Source organism: Lepidothrix coronata, unplaced genomic scaffold (assembly GCF_001604755.1).
Source record: "Lepidothrix coronata isolate B3197 unplaced genomic scaffold, Lepidothrix_coronata-1.0 Scaffold73, whole genome shotgun sequence".
Classification (NCBI taxonomy): domain Eukaryota; kingdom Metazoa; phylum Chordata; class Aves; order Passeriformes; family Pipridae; genus Lepidothrix; species Lepidothrix coronata.
The window spans coordinates 2399036-2415904 of record NW_016690253.1 but is presented as its reverse complement, the minus strand read 5'-3'; the positions used below and the strand labels follow the sequence as shown (position 1 = coordinate 2415904).

The window sequence follows — 16869 nt, the reverse complement described above, 5'->3', positions numbered from 1 at the left end:
CTTGGCGGTGCGGCCAGGCCGGGCAACCCGGGACAGCACCGGGGCCAGGTCCGAGCGAGGCGGCAGCGAGAGGGTTAATGGGGGGGCGGGGAGCGGGGTGGCGAACCCGTTCCGCGCGATCCGCTCCGTGCTTTGCGGGTGGCCGCGCGGGCACCGGCGGGAACAGGGGCGCCCCGTTCCACCCCACGCCCCCCGCCGTGCGACCTCCCCCGCACCCCGCCCTGCCCCGCCGGGGCCGCGGCCGCCGCCCGCGCCCGGCTCCGCGCTGCCCGCCCGCTCGGCCCCGCTCCGCCGTGTGGATCCGCCCCAGGTTTTCCAGCCTCCCGGCGCGGTCCGGGCTGTGGCGCCGATCTCTCGCCCGGGATTCCGCTCCGGGTTTCCGCGGCCGCCGCCCGCGAGCGAGTCTCGCGAGCCCAGGCCCCGCCGCGGCCAATGGGAGCGCGTCCCTCGCTCCGCGCGGCCAATGGGGCGCCGCCGCCGCCCCCCCGTCGGGCTGCAGCGCGTTGAGGGCTCCGAGCGGCGCCTCCATTTAAAGGGGCCGCGACCCGAATCCGGGTTCTGGGTAGAGCGGGCGGCGCAGCACCGGGGGGAGCCAGGTACGAGCGGTGGCGGCCGCGGGCGCGTCCCGGCGGCGTACCGGGAGACGCGGGTGAGGCCGCCTGGTGGAGGGGGGCTGGCGCCTGGGGCGCGGGTATCGGGGGCGGGGGCTCCCCCGCGGTGGGGGGGTGGTGTGGGGGGGTGCGCGCGCCTGGCGGGAGGGGGCGTGGCCTGCGGCCCGCGAGGGGGCGTGTCCGGCGCCGCGCGCCCCCTGCCCGTGTCGGCCGCTGGGGGGCGCCCTGGGGCGGGTCCCGGGGGGAGTCGCGGGGGGGCCCTGAGGGACCCTCGGCCCGTTTGGGGATCCGGGCTCTGCTCCCCCCGGGATGGGCGGGGACACACCTGCCTGACCCCCATCCCCGCTTCCGTGCAGCCCCGGCCCCGTGGACACCCAGGTGCCACCCTCGCCGTGGCGGCGGTCCGGCCTGTGGGACCCCCCAGTGTGGGTGGGGAGACCCTGGCTGAACCCCCGCCCCGGTGCGGATCGGACCTGTGCACAGGGTGGGGTGCGGGCCTGTGCGACCCTCGCCGTTTTTAGGAGGGGTCTGGCCTCTGCTACCCCCTGGGATGGGTGGGGAACCCACCAGCCTGGCCCCCACCCCAGTGCAGCCCCGGCCCCATGGAAGCTCCAGTGCGATCCTCACCTCTGTCGAGGGGGGTGGTCTCTGGGTCCCGCCGGGATGGATGGGGAGCCCCCAGCCTGACCCCCATCCCCACCCCGGTGCAGTGCAGACCCCGAGCACGGTGCAGGGAGGGAGACCCTGTGCGATCCTCGCACCTTTTGTGGGCAAATGGGCTCTGGGTTCCCCTAGTATGAACGGGGAGCCCACCAACCTGACCTCCATCCCTGCCCCAGTTCCATGGAGACCCCAGTTGCAACCCTTGCCCCTGTGTGTGTGTGGGGTGTCTCTGGGTCCCCCCAGTATGGATGGAGAGGGCCCAGATGAACCTCCATCCCCACTCTGGTACAGAGCAGACCCTGGGGACGGAGGGGCCCTGTGCAATCCTTGCCTCTTTTAAGGGAGGGTTTGGGCTCTGCATCCCTCTGGCATGGCTGGGGAGCCTCCGGCCTGACCCCCATCCCTGCCCCGGTGCTGGTGGGCATGGGGAGGTGCAAGGGGCAGCCCCCGGGGGATTCTGGGGCTTGGCTGCGCCTGGGCACAGGCTGGTCCCAGGGTTTGTGGTTCCTGGGAGCTGCCCCTGGTGTGCCCACCCCTGTGAGGCCTGTCCTTGTTGTGGGGGCTGTGCTGAGCAGTGGCAGCAATCAGCTGCCCCAAAGCTCTGCCCTGGCACCCACCATGGCTCAGCTCTCCCTGGGTCTCCAGGGACTCTGAGCAGCCTTTTTGCTCTTGTCACCACACATAGCAGCAAAGTCTGTGGTGCTCAAGGCAGCGGCTGCTCTGTGAACTGTCCAACCATCCTGACAGCCTTCCCCCAGTGTCAGTGGAGTGTCTGGAGCCTCTTCAAGGCTCAGGGTGTGTGTGTGTCCCTGGGCACCATATGCTGCTGTCGAGGATCTGGCCCCATGAGAGGAAGGTGCAGCCCCGTGGGGCTGAAGCTGCCTTGGGCTGCCGGGGGAGGCAAAGTCCAAATGTGCTGAAGCCTCACCATGTGAGCAGCGTAGCCGTGGCCAATCAAGTGCCTTGGGGAGCATCGAGCAGCTCCTGTGTGGTTTGCAGCAGTGGAGGCAGGCCTGGCTGGCTGTGCCTGGCACGGGAAAAGGCCCTGGCAGTCAGATATGCTTGTGTGGGCAGAGGCTGGACGTGGCCTGTGTCAGGTGATGGTGGGAGGTAGGATTTTCAACAGAGTGCTGGGGAATGGCTCCTGGAGTCTCTTGATGAGGATGAGAGCTGCTTCATTTGTGCTCTCCCCTTCTCCTGCTGTGCTTCAGCCATGGCTTTTGTTCTAGGCTGTGACTTCTCTTCCTTTCATTGGGCTGCAATCCCCAAGAAAACTTTTAATCTGCATTTTCTCACCTAACCCTGCCTATCCTGGGATCAGAGCTGGTGATAAGACCATAGCCCTATTGTTATTGTGAGCTTAGCCTTACTAAAGGAATATTCACAGCCTACAGAGCTGAAATGACTAACCTGAACCTCACAGCCCCATTGTGCATATTTCCACAACCTGTTTACATCCCTCTCAACTGCCAGTGCCCTTGCTTTGGAGGATGACAGTAGCACCTCATTCCTCCATGGCTCTGACAGCTGGAGCAAGGGCCTGAGGCTGAGTCCAGGCCTCATTTTGGGAGCAAAGCCCCTGTGGGATTTCTTTATGGATGTTTTATGGTCAGTGGTGCTGGGATGCATGACCCTGATGGACACAGATGTGCTGGCAGAAGCCTCTAATGCTTTAGAAAGGTTGTGGTGAAAGCAATCCAAGGGAAGTATGGAATAGGCTAAAGCTGTGACAGTGCATTTGTTAGCTTAGCAAAGGCCCTGCTAGCAGGATTTCACTGGATTGTTTCACTGTGTTGTAGTCTCAGTATAGCATTTTGCTTCCTCTGCTGGCAGCACAGGTGAGGAAATGGTCTGAGACCATCCTCACCATTCCTGCTGGCCATGGGCTCTGCTGGTGTCTCCTGGCCACTTACTGTGAGCCTGCTCTGCTGGCCTAGACCTTGGCAGCTCAAAGGAAAAGGAGTCAGTCTTGGGACTGGTGAGACATTGCTCTGTTCAACACAGCATTAGCCAGGGCCAGCTGGTACAGCTGAACGTGAGGTGGAGTCTCCCAGCACTGAGATCCCTTTCCAGGGACTTGGTGGCAGGCACCTTGCAGAGGGGCAGAGACAGCTCTCACTGTGCATCCAGTAGTTGGCTCTGCAAGGCCACTGAAGGAAAATTAGATGTTTTGCCCTCAAAGATGCATCTTCTGGGTGACTCTGCCCTTTTGTCTTCTCTCTCTTCCCTGTGCACTAAGGTGTATTCACAGAACCACAGATGGATTTGGGTTGTAAGGGACTCTAGAAGTCTCAAGTCCAGCTGACCATGGCAGAGCTCACTTGAGACCGAGTTGTTTAGGGCTTTGTCCAGTTGAGTTTTGAGGACTTCCAGGGCCAGGGAGTCCATGGCCTGTTCCCAGGCTGTGGCATTTTCCTTTGGAGAGCCACCTGCTGTGCCTGCAGCTTCTCTCTCCAGCTGTCTGTAGCTGCTTGTGTGATGTGCCAGGACTTTGTGTCAGGTCGTCTGTGTCCTGCAGCATTTGGGCAACAGGTAGAGAGATCTGGGGGCCATCTGTTTTTTACCACTTCCAGGTCTTTTATTTCTTTTAATCAGTGTCTCAATATTCCTAAGGCAGTTTCAACATACCCTGCTCAGGAATGCAGTACACCTCCAAGCCTTTTTTGTTGTGCTTGAGATAGTACTGCCAAAGCTTTTTTACGCTGTCACCCCCTTCTTCTGCATTTAACGCTATTTTGGCAGATGTTGTCATGTGGTGAGGGGTGAGCCTTGAAAGAAACATTGCTTATTCATGCTATAGACACAAAGCTGGTCCTTGAAGCTGAATTGCTCTGCAGATACCAGGCGTTGCTGCTGTGCATGTACCTGGATTGTTAGTCCTTTCTCTGTTGCAAAGCCTTGACACCTTGTGCTTGGGGGAATCCTGGTTTTACAAGAGGATATGAGAGGATCCAAGCAGCTTCAAACTGCTGCCAGGATGGCATTCTGGATGGATGAGCACACTCCTGTTGGTTGTCTTAGAGTTTGCTGCTAGTACGGAGGTCTTGGCTTAGCGGCAAGTACCTCTGAGATTGAGGAATGTTGTCAGGTACGTTTGAAGTGTGGCAGGGAATCTCTTGGTAAACCTAATTCCAGGCAATTCTTGCAAGATTTCTGAAATTTGTCCTTCTTGCACTTTCTTGAAGCTGAGGTGAAGTTTCTGGAATGCAAGCTCAGAATCTAGTTTGGTCATTCCTGCCTCTGAGGAGACTGGTGGTTGCTGTTCTGCAGCACCATCTCCTCTGTGCTGGAGGATTTGGGCTTTCTGGGTTCTGGGTGATTGCTGTACTGTGTTTGAGGCTTTCAATGTGAGCTGGTACTCCTGCTCTGGCAAAGGTAGTGGTGGTCTTGGTCCCTTCTGGCTTTGTGGGACTGTTAGAAAACAGTTGCTGGAGTCTTGAGGCTGCTGGTGATATTCTGGGAAAGCCCTTATTTTCCCCATATGCCAGTTCCTATTGTGTAGACAGTGCCAGGCACATGTGAAGGCTGGCCTGGAGGGGACATGGTGACAGCAGTCTAATTAGGAACCAATAGTACATTTGGAGATGAGACAACTGTTCACTGAGCCCTGCCTGCAGACCACAGGCTGAAGGACTTACCAGTGACATCCTGCAGTAGCTAAAGCTGGCTTGGAGAGAGTCACTGAATGCTGTTGTAAAACCTCCAAGTCACAGAGGGCTTACAGATCCTGGGGTCAGTTGTTTAAGCATCTGTTTCTGAGTTTGTCCAACTTTGATTTCCAGCTTTTTGAGTCCTCATACGGTGCATTTGTCATCTCTGAAGGGTCCTCTGCTGTAGATCTTCTTACCTTGTGACTTTTTTTGAGGTGGGTCATGTCTCCCCATTTCTTTTCAGTGAACAAAATAGTTTATTACTGGAAGGTGTTTTCTGAGCCATGGTTGATTGATAAAGCACTGGGATTCTTGCATTACTGTTCAGATTAAAAAAAAATATTTTAAACATCTCAGCTCTTCCAATAACTGTCATCAAGTGTAGACAGTAGCCAAGAATGAGACAGTAATGGTCTAATGTGGTCGTGTGTGCAAGTAGCACTGTACTGAATGTCAGCAGTGGGTTTTGTGCTCTTGAAGGCTGAATTTGGGCTGCAGGGTAAGAGCTCAGAGAGCTGCCTCTCCAAAACCAAAATCCTTTCTGCTCCTTTCTGGAGAATTTGGACTGGACTGAAACCTTGTCCTCAGCAGTGTCCTTAATTTAATGGCGATTCTTCATAAATCCATTTGCTTTAAGATGAGTTGAACAATCTGTAATAAAGGTTTGCAGTGCTTGAATTTAGAAAGCTGTCAACTGCCCACATAAACTCAGCTAAGTCACAGCAGTGAAGTTGACTTTTGCCACATTTGTCACTCAAGGTGTAATATTGTTAATGAAGATATGTTAACCATGCTGGTAGGACATGATATTATTTCCTTAATGTTTTATTGGTAGAATAAAACATTTATTGTATTGACACTGTTGGGACTTTTTGAGAAATACTAGGTTGAGTGTTACTGTTTATTCAAAAATGTGGCACAAAACATAGGGGTTTCTGAAGAGCTCTGCTCAGGTCTTACAGAGCTCATAGGTAGGAAGTGGCTGAAATGTTAATATAAGCGTCTTAATTTTTGTAGTTATTAGTTAATTCTTTTCATATTTCACATGATCTCTAATAGTGAAAAAGATAAATCCTTCAGCCTTCAAAAGGATTGAAAATCTGAATCCATATCCATGAAAGAAAGTCGAGGACAGGTCCCCAAGCAGTTGCTGTTCCTTTACTAGAGGAGAGCAGTAACTGCATGGCTGTGCTTTTTTTTGTGGGTAGTAAAGACTTCTGAGATATTCACTTCATTGTGAGGGAGTGGCAACAGTATTTTTTCTAACAGTCTGGTTTTAGTTAAATGTTTGATGGTAGATCCACATTTGTATAGTCAGGCCACGTGTTCCCTTGCTAATAGTTACCCGAGGACACTGAAGATCCGTGCAGTTCCACCACCACTGATGTCTTTAATAAACTGAATAAAGTCCCAGGTAGTCACTTGGTGTGCTTGGGTGTCCTGGCAGAGATGTCACACCCTGAGCTGCCATGTCTGGGAGGAGATCCACGTGCCCCCTCTTCGGCAGAAAGGTCAGGGCAGGTCTGGTAATCACTGGATTTGGCAGTCAGTGTTGTGTTCTGTCCCAGTCCTGCACGCTCGGGGAGGACTCTCAGCCATCCCATCACTTCTTTGGAAACTCTTGCACGCTCCTTGGGAAGCAGTGTGCTGCAGGCTGGTGTGCAAGGGACTTTGCTCCTTGAACTTATTCTCTTCCCAAGGATATATCTGTTATTGAATACTCCAGAGAGGTGCTGAGTGCTAAGTAAGGAGTTTCCAAATGACCAGTGGAGCAGTTGTATCTGCTGTAACGTGCAGGATTTCAGCACACTGCCTCCTCTTTGTTTGGCCAAGTCGTGCTCCAGTGTACTCTCCTCACTGCCAGGTATGTGGCTGGAAAAGAGGAAGATTTCAAGCAGACCAGTGAGCAAATCCCAGTGACTGAGCTGGTCCTGGAATAAAAAAGATGATGACCTGTGGTGGATCATTTCAGCATCTGCCAAAAACAATAAGCTGTTCTGCTTCTGTTGTAGAAAGTGAGAAAAGACTTTACCAGAAGAAAAGTGCACGCTCCGTTTGCAGCTTAACTCACTGTGAAGCTCAGCAGAAAGCCCAGATGAATCTGAGTGCCTGGGGCAGACAGAAGTAGAGCTTCTTACCTTGCTGCAGCTGAGCAGCTCTAATTTCTTTAGGTAGAGTTTGACTTCAGAGCAACTCACAGAACTGGAAAGCATCGTTTTCTCCTGTTCTGAGGGCCACCCTCTTCATCCTCATCCACTAGTAGTTGAAAGCCATTGTAAAGAATTCATTGTCAGAGACATTCCTTGCTTTCCCACTCAGACTGTCACCATTATGTTGGGTCCAGCTTCAACTCTTAACTCCATCAGCTTTTCCAGATTCTCATAAATACACCAAGAGTTAGCATTCATGTGCCCTGTAACCCCTTGGAGCTCTGCTGCAGCAGGTTGAAAACAAACAGAAGGAAAATACTTTTAAAAACTAAATGTTAAGCTGCAGAAAATAGAGCCACTGGAATTTCTGGAGTATAAGTTGGTTCAAAGTGGGATTAGGCAGACTCACAGAGGATTTGCCCAGTACAGACTCTTAACAGTGACATTGTCAGTGCAACTCAAGCCGAGTGGTTCTTCAGCAGCTGAGTCCTGCCTGATCAGAGGATAAGCTGAAGAGGAACATCCTTTTAGTTATGTTTCTTATACTCTCTCCTCAGGTGTCCATTCTTGGTGTGAATAGGAACAGGATACTCGAGTACGTGGTCCTTTCATTGGACTGAGTGCAGTAGTCCTTAGCTTTGCACGTCCCAAGAGGAGGTTTTGGGTCCTTCACCAGAACGTGTGAGCTGTTCTGCTGGGAGGATTCTGATGAAAGGGGACAGCACCTCGAACACACGGGCGAGCTCAGGGCTTCCAACCAGAGTGTGCAAGTGAGTGGTCTTAGAGCAGAGTCTGGGATCTGCAGAAAGGTCTGCCTGTCCCAGCCACATACCAATAGTTTGGAATTGCCTTAATCTGCAGAATACTTGTTCTCTTTAAGATTTTTGTTGGTCAGTGATGTCGCCATTAATGTCAGAGTTTTGTCTTTTCATTGTAATGCCCAGAGCTTGAAAGCAGTGTTAATGTGTGCACTGCTGAAAGCAGATGCCTTTGGTCTACTTGTAGAACACAAATTGCATGGCACGTTCACAGATTAATTGTTGCTTGCATTATCCTCTGGAAGGGAATACCCAAATGGATTTGTTTCCAGGATCTGTTTCTACCAAGCAAAGCCTAGGCCAGCTGAATGTGGCAAATACTGTAGGAAGTCAGCTTAGTGGTTCATTGCAGACTCATACCAAGTGTCTGAGGTGATTTTGAGGAATATGTTAGCCTTATTAGGTATACCTATAAATAAACTTTCCTTATTCGTCTGGGTGGCTTGTCATGTTTTTGCTTATTGTTGTAGGGTCTACTGTCTGTCTGGGGGACATCTTTGAGCAGGAGGCATTGTTTGTATTCTGAGCAGCAGAAAAAAATGTGTTTATCATCTTGGGAGGGTTCTCATTTGCTTCAAATCCCTAGGACCCTTCTTTCATATGTCTTTGTTTCTATTTCACTTTGTTCTTCTTTCTGTCAGCCACCCTAAAACACGTATTAGATCTTGTAATGCTCTGGAATTATTCTAGAAGTTTTGTCTCCTCTTGTAACTAAAAGTAAACAGAATCACCAAAGTCTTTAGTGATGAAACTTGCTGGGCATCTCAGAAGATTACATTTCCTGTGGTTTATGTTCATGATTGTGGGAACAGTGCTTATCTGCCACCAGGAAACAGAAAACTTCACTGTGTTTTAAGATAAAATAAGGAAACAGTGGCTTTGAAATCCAGATGTTTGGTATGATTTCACTAAACTCCTGCTTGAGTGAGGTTCAGAAGTTGGGTACATTCTTTGTCTGAATATGTCCTGTTTAGTTCTGAGCAAACCATTTGTGAGTGAGACTTGGTTATCATTTCAGAACAAAGGATATGAAGAAAGAATTAAACAGCTATCACCGGTGAAATTATTTCAGGCTTCCTCCTTCATTGATATAGATGAGTTATGCTCATAGTAAGCCCCAGTTGACAGGAACACTGGATTTCTGGTTCAGGGCTTATAACAGTGCCAAATTTAGAATTAGAATTGCTCTGATAGGGAGGGGTAGGTTGGTGCCACATCTTTTGATTCTAGTGCCTTTCTTGTAGCGTCTACCTACAGCCTGTTTTGGGGACGTGATGCTACTTGAAGTCTTACTCTGCCTTACCACTTGTAGACTGCAGCTCCTACTCCCTTTCCCTCTTCAGGTTTGTCAACCATTCTCTCTTTGTGGGGGTATAATTCATTTTTAGACAATATTACTTGTCTCATCTCAAAGCCTTGACCTTTCTGTCTTGTGATAATGCCGAGCATGAGGAGCTGGGCTGTAACTTTCCCTCTGAGGCTGGCAGTCTGCACCACACCTTCCTGCTCAAGAGCACTGTCTGTGCCCTGCAAAGTCACACTGGTCTTTTTCCTGACTCTGCATTGCGTGCTTGTGTCTACTTTGCTACTTGTTCTTCTTCTTATGACTGCTTTTAGTGTCAGACTTTCTTCTTGCCACTCTCCAGAACTCCTCCCCGTTCTAACTTAAGCTTTTCCAATTGTTCTGTGTCTGAATATTAGCCCACGTAGTTTTGGGGCTATGCAGTAGCTGTAGTTACACTGTAACATTGTTTTTATCTGTCCTCTGGCAAAATTAATGCATCTTGTCATCCTCTATCTTGTTAAGGCTACGGGGCTTTATTTCTACCTCTATTTAAGAGAGGTTTAAGAGCAAAGATATTTTAAAACTAAAAGATGTGTTAGCTCCATGAGAACAGATCAAGAGAAAGGACATACCAGATTATTTGGATAGAGAGGAAGGCGAGGATGGAGATGTCAGACACCACAGAACAGCTGTGTGGAACCTCCTGAATTGGTACTCAATTTCTGATACCCCCCTGTGTCACTGAGCATAAAGAAGTCTGTTTGCCGTGCTCTGGTGAGGTGTGTGAGGGCTGTAGAGTTCCCCAAAGTCTGCTGTACTGGACTACTGCATCCTGCTGCTGCTGTTTGGCTTTAGATTTTTGTGCTCTCACAAGCAGAAGTGACCTGCTAGTGTCTGGTATCCTGGTTGTGGCTGGCAGCATTCCTGGGCCTTGTCTTACTCCAGCCGTGTTCAGAACAGTGGACAGTTCATGTGCTGTGTTTGACTGCTTTTCATTAACTTGCAAGTCTTTCTCTCATTTCCAGTTGCCATCTTCTAAATGGATTCCAGTGAATTTTCAGGATCTGTGGACCCCCTGTCCTTGCCTGACAAACCGCTTATTGGAGATCTCCCTGCTGACATGGAGTTTGGTGAAGATCTCCTGGGCTCCCAAACAGCTTCCACCCAGGAAGCTTCAGTTCTTCAGCCCCCTGGCTGGGATCAATCCAAGCAGATGACTGCAGATGGGGACTTGGACCTTCTAGTGAAAGCAGACAGCCTGTCCGAACTAAATAAATCAAATGACCATGTTCTAGATAAACCTAATGTCTTGGATATGCTGGAGAAACCTGTCTTAGATGACTTGGATAAAACTGCTGACTTGATGGAGCAGGATAAACCTGAGGGTCTGGATGAACTATGTAAGGCACATCCTTCCCAGGACGTGGAAGATGGACCATCAGACTCCTCTGCCCTTTCTAGAGAAGCCCTTGTTCCAGAAACATGGAAAGAAGGGGAGGATGCACCAAAAAATTGTTCTGGGGACCTAAAGGAAGATGGTGCTGCTGCTATTCCTGCACTGCCTGGTGACAAGGCCCCTGAATCACCTCGAAAACCCATTCCTGACTCTGGGAACCTCAGCAGTGCCCCAGCCACGGAAGAAACCACAGCACAGTCCTCAAGTCCAGCAATGCCCCCACCCCAGCTCAGTCTTAAACAGACAAAGAAGATGAAGTTGAAAGCACCAAGGAAAAGCTCACCCCTGCAGAGGGAAGGGCTGGCAGGGGAAGCAGAGGTGGAACCGGTCCCAGACAGCAGAACTGCAGCTTTGCCCCCTGAGCCTATGGAGGAAAACCGGGCAGAGGGAGGGGATGATAGTGGGAAAAACTCACTTAAAGAAAATAGTGTACTCAAAGCACAGGAAGCCTCAGCACCAGCAGGTAAGTTGTTGGCTCAGCAGAACTTGGCTTCCTTTTGCTCAGGAGCTCATCCAGCTGCAGGTTGCTGAGGCTGGAGTTTCTTCTGCACTCCAGCTTTTCCCATCATCCCCTGCTATGGAAACTGTGAATGGTACTGATGGTCTAGGTTTGGGCAAAGCTTCTTGCATACGGGGAATAGTGCTCTGGTGCACACAAGCTCTTGCTCAGGCTTTCATGGCTTTAGCTGATTATCAGTGCTTGTGTCAGCCCGGGAGCTTCCCTGATAAAACTGTGGCTGTGCATCAGCTTAGCTCACACTCTTCATGACTGGAGTCTTTGCTGGAACTGAGGGTCATCAGGAGGTGTTTCCAATAGGTAAAGTTCCTCTGCCCAGGCTGACCATTCCCAGGAGATGCTCAGTCTTGGTTCAGAAGCAGTTGGAGGTAACTGCCCACCCAGCCTACCTCCCCCATGCAGGGAGGTCTCCCCCTCAAGGGCTCCTCCCAAGCTGCGTGTTTGGATCTCCAACCACAGATGGTGGATTTAGGAGCTTTCCTGTGTCTGATCACCACCAGAATTGTACTTGATAGCCAGGGCTGACCCAAATGGTGACTGCGTTTGGAGAACACCTGTGGTCTTCTGTTGGAGAAAAGCAAGATGTTAGATGACAGCTTTTTCTGTGCTTCTGTTCCAGGAGAAAGCCTGTCTGGGAAGGGGAGCGAGCTGCCAGCTGAGAAGGTGAGGACAATGCAGTCAAATACGTGTGGTACAGGAGCACAGAGCGTGGCTGGCTGTTGTCAGACTCTGTGAGGGACACTGGCTGCCTCATCACCCCTCTGGGAAGGAGTTTGCATGACTCCTGTGATGGAGTGATCCCTGTGCACTGCCACTGTGCTGTAATGTGGCTTCAGCATGTCCCTGCTACCCACAGCTGAAATGTCATTCTCATAAGCCTACTTCCCCCTCTCCTCTGTCTTGCCAACTCTGGTCAGGTATCCATGGAGTTTTATCCGTTTTCAGCCTAGCTGTTGGGAAAGCAAATCCCAGAGGTTGGAACTCCGCCATGATCTGGGATATTTATCCATGGTTTTCCTAGCAGATAGTTAGCCTAAATATTTTCTGCATGTCTTCTAGGAGCAGAAAAGAAGTGAACGACCCAGAAGATCAGAAACTGCCAGGCCTGAAACTGTGAACTCCTCTGAGAGCAGTAAGTAACTAGGGTTGGTCAATGCCTGTTTTCAGCCTGAGAGAAGGGCCCAGATCCATTGGGGGCAGGTGGTTCATGGTGTGAGTACACTGGGAACTCTGGAGCTTCTGTGCAGACTTCCCTTCTACACTGGACAGGTCTTTTCACCCCACCAATCTTCATCCTCGGGTACTTGCCTTGCTTTCTTAGGGCACTTAGGTCAAAGCAGGCAGTGCTGTCTTATTTTTACAGTGGTTTGTGGACACCAAGCACTAAGTAATAGGATGAGACTCAGGGCTTGTTCCCAGGAAACGCATCTTCCATCTTCTCAGCCAGGAACTTTCTTCTTTTGTCTCTGGCAGCAGGCTGTCTGAAGGAAGGTTGCATCTTGGGGATTTTCCTGCAGAAGTGCATGAAGTCTCTGAGGTGTTGAGTGTCACCCTGCCATTCCCTAGCATCTGTGTGTTGCTCTTTTATTGCCTGCCTGTGCTGTTCCCTTTAAGGTCTGCTGGCTCTTGGAGGGTTTTCTGCTATAAAAGTTCACACTTTGGGCTTCTGCTCAACCTTGACATATCATGACTTCCTAAAGAGGAATTGTTCTTAAGCCCAGTTTGCTTAAAGACCTCTTGATTCATCTACAGTTCCAACAGAATTTCTTTGAAGGGTCCCTTTATCATTCCACCCAGACAGGTACAAAGTATGTAGAGGGGCTCCAGAAAGGTGACCCAGAAAGTCCCAGCGTGTGTCTCATGGCAGTTTCTCAGTCCCTAATGAGGGATTTCTGTGCCTCTTCCTCTGCTGCTTTGCAGTTCCAGTGTCTGACGAAGACTCTGATGCAATGGTGGATGATCCCAACGATGAGGATTTCGTTCCTTTCCGCACGCGGCGCTCGACCCGCATGTCCCTGCGCACCCAGATGGCCCAGCGAGCCGCCCGCTCCACCTTCACCAAGATGACCTGTGCCAACTGCAGGACCCCCCTGCAGAAGGGCCAAACCGCCTACCAGCGCAAAGGGCTTCCTCAGCTCTTCTGCTCCAGCTCCTGCCTCACCACCTTCTCAAAAAAACCACCTGGCAAGAAGATATGCACCTTCTGCAAAAAGTGTGTGTTCATTCCCCTTTCCTCAGTGCTCCCATGCTCGTGACCCCATTCACCTGCTCCACAGCTCTGCCTGCCAGTCCCCTTCCTATGGCCCTCATTCACCCACATCACTCCTGCCCACTGCCAGTTGCTGCCCCATGTCTTCCTTCACACACTGCATATCCCATGCTCCCTACATCCCCTTCACATTATTGCCATTCCCTGCCTGTCCCCAGACTCAATGCCCCATATTCCAGCCTCCTCTCAAAACAACCTCCTGCATGCTCCGTCTTCAGACACCACTCCTCTGGGCCAGGACAGAAGCTGCTGTGAGACAGTTCTTGCCAACTTTTTGGGACCAGAAAGTCCTGTGCGTTGCAGTGGGCCATCCTATCCCTTTGTGGCAGGACTCAAGTGTCCCTGCACTAACACATCCCCTCCTGATCCCCAGGGAGATCTGGAACACCAAGGACTCTGTGGTTGCCCAGATTGGTTCAGGTGGCTCTTTCCATGAGTTCTGCACCTCTGTCTGCCTTTCCCTCTACGAGGCCCAGCAGCACAGACCAGCACCTCAGTCTGCAGATGCCTCGGACACCAGCCGCTGCAGTGTTTGCCACAAACCTGGCGAGGTAAAGAAATCCCTTGTCCTTCCCATGCCCTGGATGAGGTGCTTGGGACCTGCAGCATTTGGCCCTGCCTGGGACCAGGGCATTTGCCAGGTTTTCCTGTGGTGTGAGGCTTCAGCCCCTGAGCTGTCTTGGGCTCACTCCCAGGTCTTTTTGTGTTACTGTAAACCAGCCCTTATTTTAGCAGAAGGAAGGAGGCTTCTGCTTCTCCCCACCCTGAAGCTCACTGCTTCCTACCACTCTGCTCTCCCAGTTGCTCCACTGACTTTTGGCAAGGGAGGCCACCCAGAGTCCACACCAGCTTCCAGTATGGCATTTGCCCAAGTCTCAGCCTGTTATCCCAAGGGCTGTGACAGCAGTGGTACAGCTGCATTGGAAGGAGGCCCCTGATGGTTTGGGGAGTGACAGCAATGATGTCTCTGCAGATCCAGCACGAGGTCAGCAACGGGAGCGTGGTTCACCGCATCTGCAGTGACGCCTGCTTCACCAAGTTCCGGGCCACCAAGGGGCTGAAGACAAACTGCTGTGACAACTGTGGACTTTATATCTACAACAAGGGCTTGCCCCTGGAGTACCTCTTCCACGAAGGCCAGCAAAAACGGTTTTGCAACTCTACGTGTCTCAACAGTTACAAGAAGGTGTGTGGATCAGCTGCCTGGAGTGGGGGGGTCTCTGTGGGCACGCACCTCCCTAGCTTGGTGTGGCACAGGGAACTTTATGCAATGACAGGTGATTCAAATTCCCTTGGTCTTTTATTGCTGACAAAGCATTTAAAAGATTTCTGTGGAGAAAATTTGAAGCAGGCAAACAGAATGAATTTATTCTGCATGAGGCCCATCTTGGACCCAGGGATGGGTCAGGCAGTCAATAAGCTGGACTGTACAGTGACACTGGTATATACAGTTAGCATGATTCTGTTGGATATGTTCTTCTGTGACCTGAGCAGGCTTCACTTAACTGTCTCAATGGGATTGCCAAGCTCTGTATTCCTGCCAGGCTACCCTTAAAATGAGAAACTGAAGTGCCAAAGGCAGCCTTTTTTGCTACCACCACCTGAACCTGCAGACTATGAGCCTGGTTCTGGCATCAGGTGGTCACTGCAGGAGAGCAGTCCTGTGGTGGATACAAAAGTGGGGTGGGATGTGAGGGTCAGACCTTGCTGGCTGTGATGGTCTCCCTGGCAGCTCTGTTTTGCTCTGTGCTTGCAGAAGAACACTCGGGTCTACCCCTGCATGTGGTGCAAGACGCTGTGCAAGAACTTTGACATGCTGCCCAACGTGGATCGCAGTGGCAAGATGGGCCTGTTCTGCTCCATTTGCTGCACTACCTCCCACAAAGTGAAGCAGTCAGGCTTAGTCGGTAAGAGCACCTACACAGAGGGAATCAGTCACCTCTCCACTCTAACTCCTTCCTTAGCTTTATTTATTGCTTGTGGAGGGGACTGAAAAGAAGATGTGTTGCTTGCCTGGGGAGGAATCCAGTGAGACCAGGGGAAGGAGATGTGGATACGGAGGAACCCTTGCAGAATGCAAACATCTTAATATGGAGAGTAGTGTACATTGCTGTTCTTGAGAATGCAGGGAGCAGCTGTAGTGCTGGGCTGTGCTGGCATTGCCCTTTCTGTTACATGGAGTACCAGGGTGTCCAGGAATGGGTGTGGTCTCTGGTGCAAGTATTGCAACGTATTTTGTCCAATGTCCTATAGAGCCAGGGTCACTCCCTTGAATCCCTGTGCTCTCCATCTCTGTTTAACATTTCTGTCCTAGCAGCATCCAGTGCTCTTGGTTTCTTGGTGTTCTTGTCCCTTGCCTTTTGATAATAGCTTGTCAGACTGAGGATGAGTGAGTAGCTTGTGTGCCATCCTCAGAATCCAGTCTCATGTGGTTTGCTGCTGCCCTCACCAATTCCTCTCTGTTTCATTAGGTCCCCCTAGACCCTGCAGCTTCTGCAGAAAGAGCTTATCTGAACCCTGCTATTACAACAAGACAGACCGGGTTGTCTACCAGTTCTGCAGTCCCAGCTGCTGGACCAAATTCCAGGTACTGAAATATCCTTCATGCTGGGCTGGGCCACGGAGCTCATGCCTCCTTTCACACTTAGCAGAGGCTCCACCTTACTTGAGCTCCTCAGGGAGGGTTCCTAAGAAAGTCTTTGTGGAACACAAGAGTTGCAGTGACTGTAATTGCTCATATCTCAGTCTTGGCCCTATCATCCCCTTCCTCCGCTGGGATAAGGCAGGCTGTAATTCACTCCTGTCCGTCAGGTTATGCCCGGTGGAAGGGCAGTGCAGAGCTGTGCTGCATGAGTGGTTTGGGATGCAGTGGCCTTACAAGAGCATGAGCAAAAGCACAAGTAAGTCAGCAAAGCACGGTACACACCTGCTAGCTGGGTGGAAAGGGGCAGAGCTCCCCTCTGAGTCAGATGTCACCAAGAAATATAAGCCTTCTAGAATGTATTGTCTAAAAACTTAGAGCCAACAGGCCTGGATACCTCATGTTTGATAATCCTCGAAGGCTTGACTAGCGGTTTTTAATCTTCTGACATTAAGTTTCAGCATGTGTGAAATGTCTGTGGTATTCATAGGCAACTTGAAGGTTATTAGTTTTGTACAGTTGTCAAAGAACAGAGTAACAGCCAGGAAGACCTGGGAAACTTAGGCCAGGACGTGTGAAGTGCAACTGAGAAAACGTAGAGAATCTAGAGGTAAGAGGTAGTTACTGGCAGTTGCACCATTTGGGTTTTGGATTTTTTTTTTTTAATTGGTTGTGGATTTTTTTTAATTGGTTGTGGGGCGGGTTTTTTTTATTGTTGTTGTTTTTGTTTTGGGGTTTTTTTGATTGGGGTTTTTTGGTGTTCTTTGATGTAATCCTTCACTGAGATCACAAATAGTCTGGGTAGCATA

General features: G+C 51.0%; 1 protein-coding gene across 7 annotated transcripts in view; it reads left to right on the top strand.

Annotated features, from left to right (window-relative positions):
• The window catches only part of ZMYM3 (zinc finger MYM-type containing 3), a 32429-nt gene that overhangs the window by 110 nt on the left and 15450 nt on the right, over positions 1–16869 (top strand). For 3 of the 7 annotated variants that reach the window (XR_001875528.1, XM_017819203.1, XM_017819198.1), the window contains exons 1-9: positions 496–596; positions 10203–11096; positions 11770–11813; positions 12210–12282; positions 13071–13362; positions 13793–13970; positions 14393–14605; positions 15176–15326; positions 15891–16006. Coding sequence is in view for 6 of the 7 variants with exons in the window: in XM_017819203.1 (XP_017674692.1) it covers positions 10217–11096; positions 11770–11813; positions 12210–12282; positions 13071–13362; positions 13793–13970; positions 14393–14605; positions 15176–15326; positions 15891–16006 (1947 nt within the window). In the remaining variant the exon portion in view is untranslated. Of the gene's footprint in view, positions 1–30; positions 49–495; positions 597–7345; positions 11097–11769; positions 11814–12209; positions 12283–13070; positions 13363–13792; positions 13971–14392; positions 14606–15175; positions 15327–15890; positions 16007–16869 lie in introns of those variants that run through there. The other 4 variants (XM_017819201.1, XM_017819202.1, XM_017819200.1 and 1 more) reach the window with 4 other exon arrangements.